The following is a 23,665-nucleotide window of genomic DNA, read 5'->3' as shown; positions in this document are numbered from 1 at the left end:
TCCCTAGCTCTGCGATCACACAGCTCACCACTTACCCCTCATCCTCCCTGCTGTAATAGCCACATTTAAAATTCAAGTTTCATTTTTTTTTTTTAAAAAAAAAGAGTTGATTGCTTGATTGTGGTTGATCTTTCTGAAGAGGCTGGGAATTACCGTTTAATATAAAATGATGCGTAGCTCACACCTGCAAGTGAAAGACCCACAATGGAAGTCTGGAGTTGTGTTTGTGGGTTTCCGGCCTCTGCCCGTCCCCCCACCCCAAACTCTTTCTCTTCCAGCTGTGCCCAAAGCGGGAACACTCGTAGGAACAGCCACCAGCGGAAGACCAACCAGCAGGAGGAGAGCTGCCAGAACCTGACGGACTTCACCTCGGCCCGGGTGCCCAGCAGCCTGGACATATTCACCGCCTATAACGAGACCCTGCAGTGTTCGCACGAGTGCGTCAGGGCGTCTGTGCCCGTGTACACCGACGAGACGCTGCACTCGACGACGGGGGAGTACAAATCCACATTTAATGGAAACCGGTAAGCTTGGGCTCTGCTAGACACTGCAGCCGTGAAGCTCTTGGTGGTCCCGACCCCCGGGGGCTGGTGTGGCTGAGCTGAGAGCTGTTGGTCGGTTTAGGTCTTCCCTGAGGTCGCTTTGAGGGGCCCAGCCAAGGCAGACAGCTAACTTGGCAAAACAAGAGAGGGAGGGTTGATAGCAACAGGCGTTTAGCTGCTCCCAGAGAACACAGTGGCTGGAATTTCCTTCCAGACCCCTGGACGTGGGCGGTGGCGGGAAATGCAGTCTCCCAGCCCTCACTCTGAGCCATCATCCTTCATGCCCCAGAGCTCAAAGTCCAGCCCCATGGTTATCAGCCTCCTAAATGTCAACAGATCAGGACAGCCCCCCACTGGAGTCAGCGTCTCTGAGCCCCGTCAATAAAATGTCAGTGGCAAATTTAGCAAAAATATCAGATACCTACCAGACTCCCAGACCGGACGTATGTTACTAAATGCTCCTCCTTTTTTATTATTCATGTGTAATCCCTCAAAGAAAATATACCCCACAACCATCCCTGGGAATATTTAAAAAACCCTTGAGTCAGCTTTCAAAGGTTTGTCCAGAATTAAAGTATCAATAAGCTTTTTTTTTTAAGTGAGCATACATTTATGCATCATTTTGTAAATTAAAAAAACAGTCTCCAACAACTTGAAGAAAGGAGGAGGCTGGGAGGCTGCCTCGAAGGGTCCATCGTGAGCAATAGAATTAGCAGCCAGGGTAACACTGCCCCAGGCCCCCGGAAAGGGCTCCCCTGGAACCCAGGGCAAGGTGACTGGACTCGAGTTGTTTTAGAAAGGGCTGGCTGCATGCTCCCTTTCGTTGTTTGCTGATTTGTTCAGGGGCCCTGGAGAGCGAGGGCTGCCGGGGCTGCCACATCCATAGTTACTGTGTCTTTGTCCTGTTGGCTAGAATGAGCAGATGTTCCTGAAATACCTTCTGGCCACGCCTCTTCTTGCGTGTCCACATTGCATTCTGCCATCTGCGATATTCTCTGTCTTAGATGTTCCCCTCCCTTCTGGAGGAGGACAGTGGCGCTCAGAACCTCAGAACTGTTGTTCTAAACCTCAGTGGTTTTACACTCAGACATTTGGGGAGCTCATGGGTGCCATTCCAGCCTTCCAGAAGGCTGAGTTCACAAATAACCGGCTAACAGATTTCCAAACCATTTCACTGAATATGTGGATGTTGGCTTGGACATGAATCTGGGCCAGCCAGTGCTTGGGCCGTGTGGATAGAGGGTAGAGGGCAGAGGGCCGTGGGCTGGCCTCTGTTGCTTCACTTTTCCCACCTTCTGTGCTTGTGTTGTGCAGGGAGGTGGGGTGGGGGGCTGTCCAAGAGCAGAGTTGGCACAGCTGGTGTTCTCGGGCCCTGGCATGGAGGCATCGGATGGAACGAGTTCTTGCCTTTTGGCCCAAGGTCATGCTCTGTTGGGTTTCACTGGCCTTGGGAAATGGTAGCTTAGTCTCAAAGGTGACAAAATATGGGGGAGACATTTTGGGAGCCAGGTTCCATCCTTTCTGTCATGGGCAATAAAGTGGGTCAAATCTGCCATCAGAGGCAGAGACCCCAGGCTCTGGGCTCATCCTGCAAATTCAAAAACGAAAATCTGGAGTCAGCACAGCCTTCCAGCCTGCACAGCAAAGTGCTCGTGTGCCCAGATTCCTCAGTCTGTGTCCTCCAAAGCCTCCCAGGGTAGAAAGCGTTCGTGTGTGAGGACTTCTCCCAGCCACAGGGAATGGGGGGGGTGGTCCTTTCCTGGCAAGGCCAGGAGTCCACATTAGCCCTTCCTTTCTCAAGAAGCCAGTCCCCACTACAGGCCTGCCCCGGCTTGCCTATCATGTGTCATGTACCAGCACGCCAAAGCCCATTTTTCTGTTCACCGCAGACCCTCCTCTTCTGATCGGCATCTTATTCCTGTGGCCTTCGTGTCTGAGAAATGGTTTGAAATCTCCTGCTGACTGGCCGAAGTCTTTTTTACCTCCTGGGGGCAGGGCAGACGCCGTGTGTCTGTTTCACGGTAGGTACCTCTCTTTGGACACTCCTGTTTTCGTTCCCTTTCCTCCCTTCCCCACTGCCCTCCCCATGCACTCTTTGGGATCATTGGGAGCTCTTTTAGACATGGTACGTGGATTTGCAATGGCATCACTTCTCTGAACATGAGCCAGGGGGCTGGGCTTTTGACCTCGATGTTGGATTTGTTAGAAGTGCCCTCCCCGTCCCAGGGGAGGAGAGTAACAGGCACTCATGCACCCTGATTCCACATCCTCACTATTCTTATCAGTGCCACTCCTTCGCTCAGGAAGGCCACCACGCGCGTGGCCTACGTGGCAGAGAAAGTCATTCCCCGAAACAAGCGACAATTACAGCTCTAATTTCCCACAGCAGGAAGAGATTAGGACAGCGGCTAGGGAGGCAGGAATCGCGCCTCCGTCACATGTCTTTACATCGGGGGAGGGCACAAGGCAGAATTAAAATACAATTTTGAAATATAAAAATAAGAGATAAGAAAGAAAATGATAAAGAAAGAAAGGGAAGAGTTGAACCATGTACTAATTTGAAGCCAGGAACCGGCACCAAAACAGGATGAATTTTCCATGCTCTGCTGGATGGGAACATTTGGTTTGCTTTCAGTGATATTAACTGTAATGCTAACGTTAAATTGCCTCCTTCTGTGCTGAGTCTTCGGAGCACTCGGGCTGCTGAGGGGAGAGAGCACTGCACCCTCATGGCTGCACATCCCATGCGTTCTATAAGCACAGCCCATGGGTGCGACCTGAGGTTTTCGTGGTTCTTTTCGACACCGGGCTTTCTACACATCCTCATCTTGCTTCCTTCCAAAGGTGACCTAAGATCCCTTCCATGAGTAGGGAGCCCTATTTCTAGGATAGAATACCAATATTTGAAAATATTTTTTTCTTACTTTTTGCCCACTGTCTGATATGAGGGACTGAATGGACAATGTCCTCAGGGGCCCGCGGACAGGGACGGTCCAGAGGACTCAGCCGGCTGCACCTAGCTGGGGGCGGGGAACCAGCTGCAGTCAGAGAGGGGAGTGAATCGGTCAGTTCCTCATCCTGGCACTGATGAACCACATGTTTGCTCCAAATCAAATCTCCAGCCCTCACTCCCTATCCCGAAGCCAACATGTTCTGCCAACTGGCAAAGAAACATAATTAGATTAGAATATGGGAACCGAGCTGCCCTGCAAGGGCCTTTGCTGTGGCAGGTAAGAGGCAGGTTGTCCCCACCATTCAATGGGGGGATGTGCAGCCTAGAGCATCCATCAGAAGCCAGTGCCTTTGTCTGCCTCACCGCAGCTCCCCTCATGAAGGGAGCCCCCATTGGAGTGCCACCAAGCTAGCCGCAGGGAGCTGGCTTGCTAGCAGTGTAGTCCGCGACCCGCCTGGTAAAGCCTCTGTAGGGACTGGGTCCTGATGGTTGCCAGCATCTCTGTTATGATTTTTAAAATTTGTTAATGCACAATTCATTGACCTGGGAGATGCGAGGCCTTAGAGTCAAAGACCCTCTCTCCCTTCCACCAAGAGCCACAGGCCCACAGAACTGGAGAGGTCAACTCGGGGGGACAGCCCCCTAATATGGGTGTTTGCACAGCAGCTCGTGGAACACTTTTTACTTGCCCAGTCCTCCCAGCAATTCCTTTTACAAGTGGGGAAACTGAGGTAGTGGGAGGTTAAATGACTTGGCCGAGGTCAGCCAGGTTGTTAGTGGTGGGGCTGGATCACCCGATGGCTGCCTGGCTCCGGGACTTCCCCTGCCTACTTCACAGGCCTGAGCCCAGGGATCCTTCTTTTCCATTGGAACAGGAAGCTGCAGCACTGACTTTAAAAAAAAGATAAAATAGGGCAAAAAAAAGTGTTTTATTTACTCATCTGCCCCAGAAAACCTTCGTGTCTCATCAGCCTGGTCCTCCCCTTCCAGCAGCACGGGGCACTGAAGACCCCCCAGAAACACTGTTGGTGGGCTAGCCCCGTGCTGCAGCCCCAGGCAAAGGCAAGAGACATGGGCGCCCCCAGATGGGCCCCAGGTGGACCCCGCTTCCCAACTGTGCCTGAGGAGCTGTTTCAGGACCACCGGCATTTACACAAGGAAACATCTCTGTGTCTAAAGAGCTGACCCCCTCCCTGTGGCTCTCAGGTAGGTCATCCGCAGAGTTCAGAAGAGCCCGTGAGGCTTACTGAAGGCAGCTGCATTCAGCCTCGGAATCTGCCGACACGAAGCCACGGCCCACTCCTGGTGGCCTCCTGAAGTAGCTGTGGACCAGGAGGGCTACGCACACAGCCTCGTTAGTCCTTGATAAATGCTTGTAAGATTCTGTTGCCGATTGTGGGACAGACCGTTTATCACTCACTAGGATGAAAGCGTTGGGATTCTAAGTATCCCCTGAATCTTGCAATTAATGCCTGGACATGAGCATCGGGTGCAGAATAGCCAGAAACATCTCTCAGATTTGCTGGGGTACTTATTGTCCCTAAATAAATAGCAATTAATACTAAAACATTTAATTAAGGTTTAAGAGCCAGTGGAGCTATTTCTCTCTCGCATAGCTGGGAAGCCTCTCCAAATGCATTTTTAATGATGGTGCAGCCGTTTGTTACCACACCATTGTCTTCTCAGTCTAATCCGTGTGCACATTTGGGACCCAAAGTCAGCCAAGTTCGTTTTCCTGCAGGCGGTTGTCCGGAATGCCAGTGGCTCCTGGGCAGATGTGCACCCCAGAGTTCACCTTCGTGATAGAGTCCAACACGTTCTTGCCTCAGACCACCTTTGTGTTGGGGCCAGATTGCTCTGGACAAAGTGAAGCTGGCCCTTATGCTCCAAGGAAGGGGGCCTCGAGAGCAGGCCTGCATTGGCTCTCGGACTAATTCGCGGTCATCTTTCATACAGCAGGTACACTTCAGCAAACCTCGTTAATGTTGATCTCTTTCCCTTTGCCAAGGCCGCTTCATTCTGAACGGAGCCTGCAAAATCATAAAAGCTCTTGAATCTGAAGCAAGTGAGAAGTAAATCATGCACTATTATTATTTTCAAAAACACATTGATCACTAATAAAAAATAAGAAGTGTACCTGTGCCTTCCCACTTTGTTCTTCCAAAATATACATTAATAGAATATCAAACTTGTGTTATTCAAAGGAGCCTATTTTTCAAAGCAACATCCACACCTTTCTGGAAGCTATGCTTGCTGAGCTGACAACAGTACCATGAAAACTTTGAGAGAAAGTAGCCACTTCAGATTGTCAAGAAATTCTGCTCTACCCCAGGGACACCTGGCAGTAGCCTGTTTGCTCTTTATTTGTGTATTTATTTATTTGTTTGTTTGTTTGTTTATTTATTTTTTTTTGCAAAAGCAGACATTGGTCATTACACCCAGTGACCCACTGTGAAACATGCAGCCCAGTGGGGCCAGGCCAGCCGAGAATCTCCTTCCAGGCAGCAGAGGGCAGAATTTATCCCAGATCCAGATCTGGAAGATGGCTTTGCAAGATACACACAGCTTCCTTTTTTGCCCAGGGAACCTCGGGTGGACATTCACCTTCAGCCACGTTATTTTCCAGCCATGGGGTCCAGGCCCCACCTTATCTGTCTTTCCCAGCTGGCCTGGGATCCTCAGTTCTTCTCTGGGCTTAGTGCCAAGATGAGAGGCTCACGTGCTAAGTGTGGCACAGAAAAACACAAGCAGCTGAAGTTTGAGCAGCAGAGTTTTGGCAGAACATGGACAACATGAGACCCTCCTCCTGGGCCAGGGGCTGTGATCACACCTTGGTCTTTCAGGAAACCTCTCCACCCTCTGCAAAGCCAGCATGGCTCTGGAAATGGTCATTCAAGGTGCAGGATTGGCGCCATCTCTCTCTCTCTCTCCTCTCTGCCTCTCCTCTCTGTCTCTCCCCCTCTCTCCCTCTCTCTCTCTCTTTTCCATCCTGAGACACAGAGTAGAGAGAGATGCCTGTAGTCTTGAAAGAGACTCCCTTCCCTGCATAGCCAGGGATGTCTGGCACAGGCTGCCACCCACTCGTTGATCCTCCACGTCGTGTCGGTGGCTCCCTGCATCAGCATCTACCTGCAGGCAGTCCCCAGAGGTTGTTTCATGCCATTAGGGATGGGTCTCAGGGACTGAGGACAAAACTGCTTCACACCCCTGCCACATCTCTGAGCCTCATCCAGTGTTGATTCCCTACTCCGGGCCAGGCACAGAACTGGAACCTGCATGAACCAATGGTGAATGGGCAGGGGACCCCCGTTCTCAGGGGGCTGTGCTGCCAGCAGGAGATGCTTTGCACATCTGCCCAAATAAAGCTCGATGCAGATGGTCCCATGCACAAGATGTCACCGAGCAAGTGCTCCAGGAGACAGAAGTAAAGTAGGGGATGTGTGTAGGAAGGAATGGGGCACAAGAAGCCCTCCCCAGGGAGGTGATCTTTCCAGCCAAAACCTGAAGGATTTGAGGCTTGAGATTTGCAACTTGAAATCAGGGAACCTGGAACGCAGAGAGGAAGAAGAAGAGGAAGAGTGAGGTGGAAAGGCGGCCGGGACCCAGTGCAGAAGGATCTGAGGAGCCAGCATGGGAAGTGCAGGGGGCTTTTTTTCTTTTCTTTTTCTTTTTTTTTTTTTTTTTTTTGAGACAGAATCTCTCTCTGTCGCCCAGGCTGGAGTGCAGTGGCTCGATCTCAGCTCACTGTAACCTCCGCCTCCGCCTTCACACGGGAGACTTTCACATGGGAAAGGGGCAGAATAAAGTCTACCTGGGAACACCTCCGGAGCATGGCCAGACAGACGCAAGGGGTGGAAGCTGCTCCTCCGGCCTTTATTCTCCTGTTTAAGGTCAGGATTAAGGATTGGAAAGCAGCCGGGGCCACGGTTCATGCAGGAAAGTATTCTTATTAAGGTGGCAGCCATATGACTTATGGTCCAACCCTGAACACATTCCAGAGCGAAAGGTTGGCCTTGTGAGCAATCAATGATCAGGGAACACAGGGACAGCAGCTTACAACCGGTGACTGTGCCGGGACACCGGGACCCAGTGTAGGGTCTCCAAGCCTAGCTTCTAGTGGCCCCAGGATTTTTATCTCCCTTTTAAGAAAAATTGTAATTGTAGTAAATATATGTAACATAAAATTTACCATTTTAGGCCAGGCGCAGTGGCTCACACCTGTAATCCCAGCACTTTGGGAGGCTGAGGCCGGCGGATCACCTGAAGTCAGGAGTTTGAGACCAGTCTGACCAACACAGTGAAACCCCATCTCTACTAAAAATACAAAAATTAGACGGGCATGTGGTGTGTGCCTATAATCCCAGCCACTCGGGAGGCTGAGGCAGGAGAATCGCTTGAACCCGGGAGGCGGAGGTTGCAGTGAGCTGAGATCGTGCCACTGCACTCCAGCCTGGGTGACAGAGCAAGACTCTCTCTCAAAAAAAAAAAAAAATTACCATTTGACCATTTATGCGTGTCTAGTTCAATGGCATGAGTGCCTTTACCGTGCTGCGCAGGCATCTTCACAAGCCGGCTTTTCACCTCCTTCCATCACCCTGTATTAAAACTCTGCACCCACTCAACACTCGCTCCCCTTCTCCTCCCATCCCCTGGCCCCCCATTCTCCTCTTTGTCTCTGGATTTGGTGGCTCTGGTACTTCCTATAAGTAGAATCATACAGCATTTGTCTCCATATTTTTTAACTTTCAAAAAAATTACCAAGATGGACATATAAGAGGGATATTTCTCTCTGTGTGTTGTAATAATTACTCCATTTTTTAAGCCCCTCTTCCCCAAATCTGGGGAATGTGGAAGAGGAAGGCAGGGGTGGGGCACAGCTGGAGTAAGGCTACCAAGAGTGACCTGACGCTGACCCAAAGGCACGTCCCCTTTATTTTTTTTTTTCTTTCTTTCTTTCTTTTTTTTTTTTTGTGAGACACAGCCTCACTCTGTTGCCCATGCTGGAGTGTAGTGGCGCCATCTCGGCTCACTGCAACCTCTGCCACCCGGGTTCAAGTAATTCTCATGCCTCAACCTCCCAGGTAGCTGGGATTACAGGTGTGCGCCCCCATGCCTGTCTAATTTTTGTATTTTCACTAGAGATGGGGTTTCACCATGTTGGCCAGGATGTCTCCTTTCTTTACATGCAGTGACCTCTGTGCCCACAGCAGCTGGTCTTCCCACAGTAGCTGAGCAGACACTCCCCTGTAGCCTCATGGAGTTGTCCCCACAGGTGTCATTTGGAGACAGCAAGCAGGAAGGTGACGCCCAGGGCCCAGCCTCTTGTCCAGGTGCAGAGGGGCCAGGGAAAGACCCAGCCCCTCACCTCCGCCTTCAAATGAGTAGACTCTGGCACACTGAGTCTCCTGGAGATGATCAGGGACACAGTGCTGTGCAGGAGGAGCTGTTCTGGGGCCTGCCAGCCTCGCTGTCCACTCCTGGGATGTGTCCTGCAGAAGGCAGGCATGTCCCACCTGGGGCCCCTCCTCCCCAGTCCCAACCAGAATCACTGCGGTGGGCTCAGTTGATTCAGGAGAGAGAAAACCACACCCTTGTCTTTGGGAAGAACCAGGGAATGGACCCAGGACTGGCAGTCGCTGACCTCACCTGGGGAGCTCTGAAAACCCACGTTCACAGGCACTACCCCGAGACCCTGATTCCGGGTCTCCAGAGGTGAGCCTGGGAATCTGTATTTCTGCTAAGCTCCAACGATGACAATGACGGAGCTGGTCTGGTCGCATGCTGTGCGTGCAGCTGCTGGAAAAATTCTAGAGCTCCCACTGGGTGTTTTTCCGACTTCATTTTGGGATCAGCGGGTACACCTGCCCCATCCTACCACTTTCTGATATGTGTCATCTGCACAGATGAGGATGCAGTAGCATTTTCTTTCTACTGTTGAGGGTCCTGATTGCCTGTAGTTGAGAGGAGCTCTGAGTGACAGCAGAGGGACCCAGACAGCACCCCATCCCTGTGACAGAGACGCAGCTTTGGGCAGAAGGTCCCCAGATGGGACCGTGATGTGTTCCAGCTCACTTGGCCATGCCCGGGGTGACTCTGTGAGGGATGCTGACCTACTGGGGGCTCTCACTCAGCCAGGGAGACTGCATTTTCCATTTTCTGAGGCTGGGGCTGGCTGGGTGGGAGCCGCCCCTTCTCAGCCTGCCCGCTGAAGGTGGCAATCGCAGTCAGCCCACCTGACCTGTGCCCAGGTGGGACTCGCCTTCTCTCTCTTCAGCAAGATCACCTCTGGGGAGATGCGGGAGGTGGATTTTCTGATGCAGTCCATTTATCTCTCCGAGTCCTGGCCTCAGGGATCCTGCAGCTGAGCAGTGGACGGAAACAGACTCCCTTTCTTCCTGCAGCACAGGAGCGGAGCAGGCCCAACGCTACCCCCCATGGGAGGAAGCTGGACAGGGAGTGAGAGCAGGGCTGCCACACACAGGCCCTCTGATGTGCACGCCTGGGACCAGATGCCCCGGCACCCCCACCATGCGTTAGTGGAGGGGGTGGTCCCAGCCCCTGGTAGCAAGCTCAGAGCTCTGTAGATGACCAGAATTCCACAAGGTTCAGGCTCCCACTTCATACCCCTGGGATTCCCAGTGTTTCTTCCAGTTCCTGCTGACCAATTCTAGTGAGGCCTTGTCCACGTTCCAAGGACCCCTCCGTGTCAGTGAACCGATAAAGGGAGCGATCGGGCTCTGCATGCGGGGGTCCTCTGTGTGGGGGTCCCGGTCGACCGAGAACCCCACGGACTTGTCGCGCCCTCAGCCTGCTGCCATTTAATCTCTTCTTGTTTTCTTTCCACACAGGATTCCGTTGGTGAACCTGTAAAAACAAAACAAACAAAACAAAACAAAAAAGACAAAACCTAAAACTAAGCTATCTAAGGGGGAGGGTCCCCGCACCTACCACTTCTGTTTGCCGGTGGGAAACTCACAGAGCAGGACGCTCTAGGCCAAATCTATTTTTGTAAAAATGCTCATGCCTATGGGTGACTGCCTTCTCCCAGAGTTTTCTTTGGAGAACAGAAAGAAGAAATGAAAGAAAGGAACCGGAGGCAGAGAGACGAGGATACCCAGCGAAAGGGACGGGAGGAAGCATCCGAAACCTAGGATTCGTCCTACGATTCTGAACCTGTGCCAATAATACCATTATGTGCCATGTACTGACCCGAAAGGCTCGGCCGCAGAGCCAGGGCCCAGCGAATCACGCGGAGAAATCTTACAGAAAACAGGGGTGGGAATCTCTTCCGATAGAGTCGCTATTTCTGGTTAATATACATATATAAATATATAAATACAAACACACACACACACACTTTTTTTGTACTGTAGCAATTTTTGAAGATCTTAAATGTTCCTTTTTAAAAAAAAGAATTGTGTTATAGGTTACAAAATCTGATTTATTTAACATGCTTAGTATGAACAGAATAAACCAGTGTTTTCTACTTTCGCAACTCACGTCACACACATATTACACACATGTGCGCATACACACACAATACACATACATGCATATAGACGCATCTATTGGAAATGCAGTTCCACAGGTGAGCATGTTCTTTCTGGTGACCTGGTATTCCATCACTGTTCACCCCAGGGGACAGCCTCGACCCAGACAAGGAGGCCCTTAAATGACAGCCTGCATTTGCTAGACGGTTGGTGAGTGGCATCAAATGTGTGACTTGCTATCTTGGGCCAGAACTAAGAATGCCAAGGTTTTAGATATGTGTATATATATATATATGTTTGTGTATATATATATACATATGCATACATATGATTTTTTTTTTGTTTCACTTAAGTGTTGGAAGATGCTACCTAACAGCCACGTTCACATTTACGTAGCTGGTTGCTTACAAACGGGCCTGAGCCCCTGGTTGGGTGGGTGGTGGATTCTTGGATGTGTGTGTCATACGAGCATAGACTGGATTAAAGAAGTTTTCCAGTTCCAAAAATTAAAGGAATATATCCTTACGATGTGTGTGTGTAATGTCAGGGCAGAACTTAGACATACGTGAAGGGCCCCAGTTGGTTTGAAAACGAAAAATAGTCATTCTGTGTGCAAACCACAAGGCTGCCCCACTCGGGCAGCACCCTGGCCTGGCCTGTGCTCATTGCCTTCCCTTGTGCAGGTGGGCAGGTGTCGCCTGCTTTTTCTAGGGCCCAAGGGTGACTTGGAATCTTGGGGGAAGCCTCGGCAAAGATGCCGTTCTCCTGTCAGCTTCCATTGGCCGATGGATGTTTCTGTTTTGTCACCGAGAATCCTACTGTAGAACTACCCAGTGGAAACGGGCCCCAGACCTGAGCCTCAGTACAGAGAATCCCAACCACACACACTTTATTAAAAATACTGCCATGCCGCCGGGCCTCCCTCACAAGCCTCACCTAAAACGGGCTCACTGGTGTCCCACACTTGCTGTCAACAGCGGGTGCTGTAGGGATCTAGGGATGCATCTCATAGCCCACGCTGTGCCTCCTTAAAGGATGTTTCCTGTCTATGGGAGATGCCTAACATGGTGTGGGTCCCTGTCTCCAAAGACTATATTTCTCACGCGTGGCCCACGAGCAACTTTAATTTCAGCAGTAGAGTGCATGAGCCAATTCAGTGAAATGTCACAGGCCAGGCAAAAAGGTTAAAGATCAGACAGACAGCTGACCTTACTGCCCTCAATGGCCAGGCTGATGACCTGATTCTTCCCTCGGGCTCAGTCTCCCTCTAAAACACCTTGTGATATGCTTCAAAAGTTCACTTTTGTATCTCCTGAAACGTGTGAACCTAGAGTAAGGCCTCCGGAGGTGAAAGGATTGTTTTTGTGACGCAGTAGTGTTGAGATCTGTATCCATGGTATTGCTCACAAATTAGGAAAAGTTGTTCTTTAGTTTTTGTTCTGTCATTTTCCCCCCAAGCTTTGGCACATCCTGAGACAATGCAAACATCCGCCACTGGCATTTGGCCATCTCCAGGTTCCTGGCACTCACCTGCACGGCGCTCCAGCCTGCAGCTCTCTCTGCGCGCCATCCGGCCTCGTCCATCCCATTCTCCTTCAATCACTCCCTCCCTCTGAGGTGGGCCTCCTGACTCCAGGTGAGCACAGCGTGGTACGAGTGCATGGTGAGGGCTGGCGGCGTCCAGCAGGCAGTGGGGCTGCTGCTCTGGTCTCTGACGTTCTGAGCTCCAGAGAGCCCAACTGAGGAGGAGGTGACGGCCGGGGGGCCCTGTTGGTTCACTGATCATGAGAACCTAGGATTCCCGAGGGACTCCTGGTATCTGCTCTGTCAACTCCCAGCTGCTCAGCCCCCTTCTCCGACCATGGGCGGCACCCTGGATGCCCTGAACTCTTTCCTGGGTCCATAAGACATCGAGCCTCGGAAGGAAGCATAAAGCAACAACCCTCTTGTCCCCGATCAGAGCCATAGATTCAAGGCAGGGCTGTGAGACCCACACAGGCACAACCACCAGACAAGCAAATGCATGCCCGTTCCACACCCGAAAGTCTGGTTCTGTACCAACATGACATCCGTCAAGGTAAATCCACACAAAGGCTGCTATTTCTGGATGATTGAGGCAGTGTACGTAAAGACGTGTTACTTTACTTTTTTAAATGGTTACCTGCTCTCCCAGACCCCTCAACTGGGATCATCGTCTAGGTAAGAGGAGATAATGAGTGAAAGTGACTGGGCCTCAGAAATGCAGCCCCACCCACGGTGAAGTCTGCACCAGAGCACAGAACTGTCCTGCTTCGGGCCGTATGTATATGTAATGCCCATGCACTTTGTGTGTCGGTGGCTGCTGAGTTGGCCTGATCAGTCCTTCTGCAGCCTTGGGGCAGTGTTTCAAGCTAGTTGGTGTCCTCTTTCCTCTGCTTGACCCCTGGAATTCAGAGTCTAATAGTAGACACCTCCCATCCCCCACCCAAGGCCTGGTCCTTACCTTTGCTTGAGCTTTTATTCCTCAAGAAAAGAACTCCAAGGAAGAGTGATGTGGTTTGTTAGGGTTCCCCAGTTTTCGTCCACTTCCATCTTATTCCTCGGAGATCCCGCAATCGCAAACCCCCTGGCAGCCTCCTGGCACCTGCATTTTCCTTTAAAGCTTTAGAAACAGCTGGGAATGCACTCCTTGTACAGTCTAGTCCATTTCCAGATGAAGTTGCTGCTAATCTTCATGCGTTTGATGTCACTTTGTCTGATTGGAATATGTGTGTCATTGCTCTTATTTCCGAGTTTGGCGTGAGAAAGGCAGGGTTCTCCAGGCGTGGTCAGGGAGCTTCCCCACCGTTTCCCATTGGGCTCAGATTCCAGCCATGACCGAGACAAATCCAAGCCTTCTCACGCAACGTGGAAGCGTGGTGACACCCTGGGGTGTGTGGAGGTGGCTGCTAGTGTTCCTATTTACTGCCCTCCTTGCACACAGAAGGGAGAGGCCACTTAGGGGACCTTGTCTTCTCCGTAGTATTTCTAGTCCTTCCCAATCTTGAATTTGAGTGGACTTCTCATATTACATTCAGCTCCCAGAAATTCACTCCAGTCCTTCCTGGAACATTGTGAAATTAGAAACCTGGACTCATCAGCAAACCCCACCCACTCTTTGAATCGGGACACCAGGAAACCCATTACTACTAATATGATCTTACCATCTTAATCCTTTCTTTCAAAAATACATGACTCTTTCACAGCCATATTTTAGCATCAGGAAAAGCCATGCTTAGAGGGGTTGGTCTTCAAAATTTTGTGTGTGATGCCTAATGTGTAGGCCATATTAAAAGGTGAACACACCAAAGGATCGACCCTGTCACCTTGGGTGGTCTCTATTTTGACCCTGTTGCCCATGGAGAGGTATTTTACCCTTTTGCTTCTTTGCTCAGGTGGTCCAGGGTTGTCTGTTGCCCAGGAAACTGGACTGATCCTGTATCTTGAAAGATAAGACCAGGAACCGGGAGTGAGGCTGGGACTCTCACTCAGCCTTTTCATAGTCAGGCTTGGTCTTCCCATACTTATTTCAAGATGGCACCAGGACACACCTTCTTTTGTCCACCTGTTGACACCATCACCCTCTTTCATCAAGGTGATCTCTTTCATCAGGGCATGTATGAGACTTGGTCCTCCACTGGTCTGTCTTCTCCCTTACCCCTGCCCCCTTCCACAAAGCCATTTCTCAAGTCACAGTGGGAAAAGATACCAAGACACCTGATTTCTTGAACCATTCTTGCTTCAGCATGTGAATTCTTTAAGACACTACTCACATATGCCATTGGAGAGAAACAACCCGTTCTGGATCACCATAATGAGCTGATCAGTCATTCATCCTCTTATTCAACAAATACTTGTTCCTCTTCTACCAAACTGGCCATACAGTCGGAGGCAAGATGGGCACAGTTATGGCCTTGTGGGTTTTATATTCTACAGTGGGAGGAGGTGGATGGTTAATGTGAAAGCAAACCAAAATAATTTCCAGAGAGAGAAGAGGCAGGAAGAGAGCAGAGCAGAGTGATGGGGCCGGGGGGCAGAGAGGGAGAGGGGAAGAGGGAGAGAGTGGGGGGAATTGAAGGGGAAGAAAGAGAGGCAGGGGTTATCTACATCTCCTCCTCCTGCGACCCATCACCTACTGGAAAATTACCACTTGCTGCTTGAGGATTGGTCTGGTGTTAGATGGAGGAAGAAGGCCTTAGTCTTAGCTCTTGGATAAAAATGCAGTGCAGCACTGAAGATAAGACATCACAGTTGTTACGACGCCTGGTTCTCCACCAAATTCCTCTGTCATTCCAGCAAGAGTGGAAGCAGAGGGGCAGGGGCAGGATGAGGGCTGCTGCCCTGGTGATGAGCTTGCCCCATCCCTGGGCACTGGCTCTGCCCAGCCCCTCCCATGTTGGTCCCATCTGTCAGGTTGCCAGGCCAACCAGGTCTCAGGTCAGCCAGGTCTCAAGGAGGATAAGGGGGTTCAACGTCAGCGACTTGGCCTGCAGGGCACGGGCACCTTGGGGGTGCCATTCCTCTTGGTGCCAGAAGGCAGCTGCCTCTCCAGAAGCTCCCCCAGCACTGAGCTCACTTAGTGGCATCCTTCTTAAACAGCATCTGCTTTTAAGTAAGCAGCTATTCCAAAACATGCCGTGATTCATGTAATTTTTGAGTGGTTACTTTGGTGCAGTTTGTCAATTTGCTCTGCCGTACTGTTTTTTGATTATTTGTTTGTTTTCCAGTGTAAATAGCACAGCCTACATAAATGAGCGAAACTCATCATCTGAGGATCTTTGATTATTCTTCCTCACTTATTGTACATTGATGTGCCGCCTGCTAGGAAGTTAAACTCCCTCTTTGCTCACTCTGAGCGAAGATCTCTGTGTTAGTTACACTCGGCCTTATCTGAGGGTTCCAGGGAGGTCTTAAATGAATGTTTGGGGTTTTGAAACATGCTACCAGCCCTTCCTTCCAAAGAGCATGAAGCATGGCTGTGTGTGGTTTTGTGTGTCTGGGTTTAGAGCTTGTATTTGAATGTAAGGAGTGACTGAAAACAAGTCTAGGCAGAGAACTCCTATCTTTTAAACCACCCCAGCCCTCAGTCGAACGGAAAGAATGAGCTTCTTCTGATGTCAAATCATTCTAGAAAGGTCTCAGCTAGTGAGCACAAAGTAGCCAATACCAGGAGTTTATATGGGCCTCCATGTGACCAAGCCATCCGTAGCTAGGAAACTTAACTCTTTGCACAACCTCCCTTTATGCTGAAGGGCTCATGGGAACATGGGGACATTTGCACTTTGTCAGAGGAGTGGCCCCACCCTGCTCTCTGCCTGAAACACAAAGCAGCTCCCCTCACAACAGCCAGCCCAGTGCAGAAGCACTTGAACATCCCATCTTTCGTCTTATTTCCCTGTGGTTGCAGGGAGTTAAATACATAGGCCACAGCTGACTAAGAGAGCAGTGTGCACAATGGCCCCCAGAATATCCAGTGACCCAAGTGATGTTAGTCTTGGGGTCCCTAAGGCAGTAGGGCATGGGGAGGAAAGTTCTTTCCATCGATTCCCAGACACACCAGCCACAAGTCCACACTCCACACTCCACACCTGTAAACGCACAGCCCATGCCCCATTGTAAAGGTGACTGAAGAGAATGGTCAACTCAGTGGTGATGGGCCTGTTTTGGAGCTAAAAGCATAAAGTGAATCCTCCCTGTAGCTCCATTGCCTTTTCCTCTTGAAGGATTCCCTGCTAAATGTTCTAAGAGTTACCGTGCATAGAATCAAGAGAGCCGTTTTGAATGAGCCGTAAATCTGAGCCATATATAAGAGGCATAATATACATTGGGCCAAGCTTGCCCATCTGGGACACACAGGTTTATAGAGATTAAACACTAGTGAGTAGCAGGGGAAGGGAACAGTGACTGTATAGACGGCCATATAAATGACCTACTTGTCTTCTCATGTAGGCTGGAATCAGAACCTACATGTGCCGTAGATAACAGTCAATTAAATGGGTTAATGTTCTAAGCCAAGAGAGTTCTTAAGACATGCACTTGGGACTGGATTAACTCTTGTCAATATCTTGGATTCCATAGTAAAACATCTGTTGAGTAACATGCGGCAGGAAAGGATGCAGGGAGTATTGGACTGTAGGAAATTCTCCTTTATACAGGTTAATTAGTTTTGTCTCTGGTGGCTCCCTCTTAAAACAGAATCCCCTGGAGACCCGGGTTTTCATTTTGTAATTCAACACCCAAATATTTGCAACACTAAATAACAACTCCCTAAAGACTTCAGTCTTGCATGGGCATAAGCAACTCACACTGGTTAGCTTTTGTCAGATTGCGTCGTTTCTGCAACAAAATTTCTTAGTGTTGATGTTGATAGCTTCTGGGTTGGCAAACTGGCAGTTCACTCTAGTCTTACTGGGTTGGGCAAGTCCTTGCCCCCAGAAAATTGGGGATAGCTTTGGCCATGGGAGGGGCAAGAACACTGTGCAGTCCTAAGCTCTGTTTTTTGTTTTGTTTTGTTTTCGGCACCATTATGTACCGTGAAGACTTACAGCCACTGCTAATACAGCATAGGGGACACTTTGAGGAGCCCCAGTATCATTGTTTGAAATCATTGTACAGGGAACTGCAGGGGTGAACACCATTGTACCAATCCCCGGACCAGTGTCTCATTTCCTAACAGAATCATCCCATTCTTGTTCACTCTTCAGTCATCCCAAGCCAAAAGGGAAAATTCGAAACCCACTGTGACACCCCAACCCTAATTTCCAACCTTTGGAGGACTCACCTGGGGCAGGAGGGAGAAAGGGCTTTGCTGAAGTCTCAGGCTGCCGACAGCCATGTATGGGCATAGCAGCAAGCTGATGGCATGGCTCTTGACAAGGTTTTCTATAGGGCAGCAGCTGCTGCTCCCAGGGGAACCCTCTCCTGTTGCCTCCGCAGTCTATTCTGGGGTGGAAACGCCATTCTCTATTATTTCTCTCACATACATGTGGATTTCTAATATCAAGTTATGTGACTGCCTACCACTCAAGGCCTACAAAACAACATGGGAGTTTCTTTATTGAGTATACAGCAAGTCAACATGAATGGGACCCTAGAAACTGTGAGGAGCAGGATTCTCTAAGGTGCTCTTAGATACGGTGTCACTTTCACATACAAGCACAATTCTCCCAGTTAAGGGGCTGGAAGACAAGCGGGGCAACTGGTTTTGAAAAGCCCGCTGGCGTGCCAGAGGGGGTGTTTGTTTGCCCACACCCTCCTTGAATTTAACTGCCACAATCTATCCGCAGACGTGTTTTGTTCTATTTCTTGTTTGTTTTTCACTAGTGTTTGCGTTGCTTCCTCTGAAGCCAGAGGGTGAAAGGCCCTAGCAAAGTTAGTTATCAGTCAACTGATGATAACTGTGATCCTTAAAGATGAATTCCCAGCCTGAGGTGACACACAGAGGTTCAGCAAACGTCTCAGGATCTGTCACATGTCATGTTGCTTGGTGTGAAGATGGAAGAACAAAGTCCACATCAGTTTCTGCTCCTTCAAACAGTGTGTCGATATGAAACATTGAGATTTGGCAGAAACATGTGTCCAGTTTACAGCACCAAACACTGGTGTTCTCAGAAGTGTTTTTGTTTTTTTGTTTTTGTTTTTGTTTTTTGTTTAATTTCCTCTTCTGGCAGCCCCATTTGGATCATTTCCTCTCTTTCTTTCCTGGAGAAACAGGATGGCAGGTGCTGGAGCCCAGAGAGGGGTCACCCTCCAGCTAAAATGATTTAAATGGAAAGGAGAATGACAGCAAAGCCTCACGTGAACTTTAATGACCTTATCAATGACCTTTACTAACTTACCATTGGTACCTGGATTGTTGAGAGGTGAGTGGGACTAAAAGCCAGGATCAGCATCAGGTTGCTCCACACATTTGCAGATCAGAAGCCCCAGGAATGTGAGTTAGACCCAGAAAGTATTGAAGTGGACATTGAAGGAAGCTTGAGGCCATGCATTGATAACATTTTTAGAGTCTTTTACATTATTTTTTCAAAAGGAACACATGTTTACTGCAAACCATTTAGAAAATACAATAACCAAACAGAAGGGAAATGTTTGAAACCTTCCAATTGTTTAATTCTGTAGAAACTGTTCACGAAAGGCTGAATGCGTGGGGACAAGTCACAGAGATCTCGCCATGGTTAGCACCAGGGACAAGTCTGGCTCCAATGTATGTTTTATGAAGTCTGATTAGCTTTCAAATGCATCTTTGCCAGCTGAACTTGTCATGCACTAAACTTCCCATTGATCATTAGAGTGTCTATGATTAAGTGGAAAAGGCGGTCAACCATTTGGATGTTTGACTTTCACAACATCAAGCATTGGCCATTGGGCACATCTGGACATTGGTATGGAATAAACAGGATACTCAGTGAAACATCCAAATTATTGACTGGATTTTTCCCATGGGGCATCTGTCTAAGAGTCACAGATCTGAGAAATAGAAGGACCCAGGTCCATATTGATGCTCCTAGTGTGTTCAAATAACTCCTAAATTCACCAGGTCTCATTGCATTTATTTAAAGATGGAGCCCATTGTCCCCTCCTCCTCCTCAGCTCACCCATGGAACTAGAAATTCACAAACCTGAACCTGAACCACAGGACAAGAAATTAAACAGCAACGGCCACATGGCCTATTTTTTCACAGGTTTTGCATTGAATGTTTTAGAACTTTATTCCCCCACCTCCTTACTCATGTATACCAAAACTGGTTTTATTTTCATTTTCCTAAATTATTTTCTGATACAATAAACTGTTAACTGTTTATTTATACTTTTACAAGGAGCACTTGTTATTTTTCAAAAGGAAAACAAAAGCCTCTCTGTTTTCATGTTCTCCGTATATCTATACCACAGCTGTCTCTATAGACATATTTATATATCATCTTCTTGAGAGAGTTAACCTCTTGTAGTTTAATGTTGTGTTTTTTTCTTTAAATGCATATCATAATCATGTTAATAAACAAAAATGACACAATATATGTGGGTGGGGGGCGGGGGGCAGGTGGCTGGGTGTGATTTCCGTACAGGTGAACTTTTATTCCAGATTTTTTTAAGTTGTTTCTGTATTTCAAAGCTATGTATTTGGAAAACATTGTAAATGAAACACCTATATTAACTTTCCTGTGTATATTTAGTACTCTGATGTTGCTATTAAAAAAAAACATAATATGAAAAAAAAAAAAAAAGAAGAGAAAAAAGAATTACCATGAGTTCAGGCCATGACCTCATAAGGACTTTTTTTACGTTACTTCTTTGTTTATTTTTTAACAATATTATCTGAGACCTTCTCTAAGAACATAGGCATTGTTTCTATGCCTGTGTTTCACAGAGTCTAAGATTTCCTCCCTGAATCTTCATCATCTCCAAACCAATGCTTTGCCCAGTTAAACAACTCTGAAAACACTTTCAGGTCTCAGTGTCTGGGCCCTGGGGCTGGTTATTAACTGAGTCTGAGTTAACCAGGCAGGTTCTACCACATTGTACCTGAGACCACAAATGCCCACAAGCTCAGGGTTGGGGGGTTCCAGTGGCTCTTTTATGGGCAGTCGCAGGCCAGCAAATGTCTTGCAAAGATTCCTGCAGAGGAAACTGCGCCCTGGGGAAAGGGTCAGCCCAAGGCTTATAATTGTATGCTGGTACCAAGGCAAAACATCTCAAAGGGCCTCCAGTATCAGAGCCAGGAGATACCTCACACACTCACAGTATTTGCAAAGTGCAAAAGAGAGCTCTGTCCACTTCTGGACATGCTCGGATCAGGCAGAGTATGTGGGAGCAAGGCCCCTGCCTCTAGGCCAGCAGTTCTCAATGTGGGGTGATCCTCACCCCCACAACATCTGGCAATGTCTGGAGACATTTCTGGTTGTCACAGCGGGGCTAGGGGTGCTACTGGCATCTAGTGTGAAGAGGCTAGCAGGCTGATAAGCACCCTACACAGCACAGGGCAGCCCCCCAACACAGTCATCCAGCTCCAGAGGCTGAGGTTGAGAAACTCCCCTCTTAGGCCTGGGTGGGATGCTGCACTTTGCTGTGCTCCCCATGGGAGGCAGGATGTTTTTTTGCCCTGATGTGGACTTAAAGGTGAAGCTCTCACGTCAACTGTCTCTGGGCCAGCCGGAGCTAAGCCTCAGGGTAAGAAAGCAAGGCTGGCGGGGCGACCTTGTGTTCTAATGAACCCTGCTGGTCAGCCCCAGGTGTACTCTATACCTGCTAAGCACCTTTTAACCTGTCAATGTGTTTTCACATATTTGAAATTACCTGAACCTATCACCAAGGTCATATGCATAATCCATGTATGATTTTGCCCCATTTGCCAAATGGGGCAGACCAAGTGACACAAGGGCATGGCTGGTAAAGGGTCCCCAGGCCAGGAGAGGGATCCCAGTGGACCCAGACCTCATCTAACCCACCTCAGCTCCAACCACAGCCTCACACACCTCCAGATACATCTCCAGTGCATGGTTATCCTGCTGCTACATTTTCTGTCCTGCCTTTCTCTCTTTCTTTCAAGACAGCGTCTTGCTCTGTCACCCAGGCTGGAGTGCAGTGGCACAATCATAGCCCACTACAGCCTCAAACTCCTGGGCTCAAGCAATCCTCCTTCCTCGGCCTCCTGAGTAGCTGGGAATATAGGCGTAGGCACCATGCCCATCTAATTTTTAAATTGTTTTGTATGAACATGGTCTCATTCTGTTGCCCAGGCTAGTCTTGAACTCCTGGCCTGAAGCAATCCTCCTGCCTTAGCCTCCCAAAGCACTGGGTTACCAGCATGAGCCACCACATCTGGTCTGGCCCTTCTTTCTTAATCAAAGCCATTGTCAAGGGCAAGGACCAGTCACAGAAAGATGACGGGGAGAGGTGAGTCAGAGGCACAGTCGCAGTTTCAGTCAACACCAAGAGCTAATCTGCAAGTAGGAAAAGGACACACACCAAAGGCCTGCAGAGCTTGAGATGCTCAGCCTCAGGCATCTCCAAGACATAGGAGTGCTGAGGCCTGACCACAGAGTGAAGAGCCTTCTTTACAAGCCTAGAAAAAGCAGCATTTCCCCCTAATTAGCTCTGAAGAGCAGGTGGTGCTCCTCCCCATTCCCCATCCCTCACCTGGCACAGAATCAGTGGACAACTTACCCAGTGCCTCATCCAGCACCAGGCACAGGGCACTCGTGACAAAAGCACTTCCATTCCAACCTTCTCAGCATCCTGCGGTGCCTTTGTCTTCCTCCTTATCCCCACCCTGGGAGCCTCCACTTGTCTGTGAGGCCAGGGACTGGCAGATGGCCGAGGTGACCACTGGCTCCCCAGGGCACTCTCTCCTGAGTCAGTGAGAGGCCTAATGTCCTCAGACATACTGATGAATGGGATACATAACTGTCTTTAACAAGCAGAAAAAAAACAAAACCACTTTGGTCATTTAACTGATTTAGACAAATCAACAGCCTGGATACCATTAAAGTAAACTCAATTTGCTCACCAGTGAGAGGGGGAAATTGGAATTCTAGTATCCATTTGCTAGTGCATAGAGCTCTTGCCTTTGAACTGAAGCCAAGACAATAAATACTGGGTCCCGATATGATTGACTAAATTTGGCAGAGTTGCCTGTGATGGGCTTTTGAACACACAAGCACAACAGAAACCTTGCTCACTGAACAAGGCCATGGGGACTTCCCTCCAGCACAGTGAAGGCGGGCTGGGCATCAGAAGGGGCTGGTGCAACTATAGGTTCTCCCTAGCAACTGTCCCTACCAACTATATGGGGCCACAGAAGGCAGGAAATATGATTTTGGGGAGCTAGGGGCTCCCCACATCCCTCAAGTGAAGACCATTCGATGGGCTAAGAGTCAAAGGTACACTTGAGGTCTTCTCCAAAAACCAACTGGAACCAACAACCCAGGCTGGTGCCAAGTTGAGAGGGACCGTAGGACTCTAGATCTTATTAGTCTGCAGATGCTGTCTGCATTTGTTGTGACTCGTAATAAGTGCTTTTTCAAATCGATACATCTCCTCTGCTTTATTAACGGGCATTAACTTCAGAGCTGAGAAATGAAGTTCTAAGATGTGAGGATAGGTTCCTTTAGAACAGCAGTTCTCAGGGGATGACTTTCTTCCCAGAGAGATTTAGCACCGCCTGGTGACAGTTTGGGTTGTCATAACTAAGTAGTACAGCGGGCACTGACATCTAGAATTTGGAAGCTAGGGATGGCATCAAACACCCTGCTATGCACAGGACAGCCCCACGACAAAAACAATCGGGCCCCAAATGTCAATAGTGCTGACATTGACAGCAGTGTTCTGGGGGATGCTGAAGTCGACCTGCTTTATGCAGAGGGTCATCATATAAATCAGCACTGCTCATCGGGTCTTCCTAAAGCCAGCAGCTTCCTTAGGGAACAACAGGGTTGTCTCAGGAAGCAAAGGGTGAGCTCTCCTTTCCCAGGTCTTTTTTAAAGCCTGGGTGTTTTGGTTTGCTATGGCTCCTGTAACAAAATAGCACAAACTGGATGTGGCTTCAAACCATGGAAATGTATTGCATCACAGTTCTGTAAGCCAGAAGGCTGAGATCCAGAGGGACAGAGCCAGGCACTCTCTGAAGGCACTAGGGCCGGGCACCCTCTGAAGGCACTAGGGAA

At 49.1% G+C, this 23,665-nt stretch overlaps 1 protein-coding gene across 2 annotated transcripts in view; it reads left to right on the top strand.

Annotated features, from left to right (window-relative positions):
• AJAP1 (adherens junctions associated protein 1) overlaps nucleotides 1-10,990 on the top strand; it is a 129,361-nt gene extending 118,371 nt beyond the window's left edge. For both annotated transcript variants that reach the window (XM_054448549.2, XM_054448561.2), the window contains exons 4-6: nucleotides 279-524; nucleotides 2,432-2,563; nucleotides 10,344-10,990. In XM_054448549.2, coding sequence (XP_054304524.1) covers nucleotides 279-524; nucleotides 2,432-2,504 — 319 coding nt within the window. In that variant the 3' untranslated portion in view covers nucleotides 2,505-2,563; nucleotides 10,344-10,990. The remainder of the gene's footprint in view (nucleotides 1-278; nucleotides 525-2,431; nucleotides 2,564-10,343) is intronic.
• Nucleotides 10,991-23,665: the final 12,675 nt, after the last annotated feature.

This window comes from Pongo pygmaeus, chromosome 1, assembly GCF_028885625.2.
Source record: "Pongo pygmaeus isolate AG05252 chromosome 1, NHGRI_mPonPyg2-v2.0_pri, whole genome shotgun sequence".
Classification (NCBI taxonomy): Eukaryota; Metazoa; Chordata; class Mammalia; order Primates; family Hominidae; genus Pongo; species Pongo pygmaeus.
The sequence above is the reverse complement of the archived record's forward strand: the minus strand, read 5'-3'. Positions and strand labels throughout refer to the sequence as shown.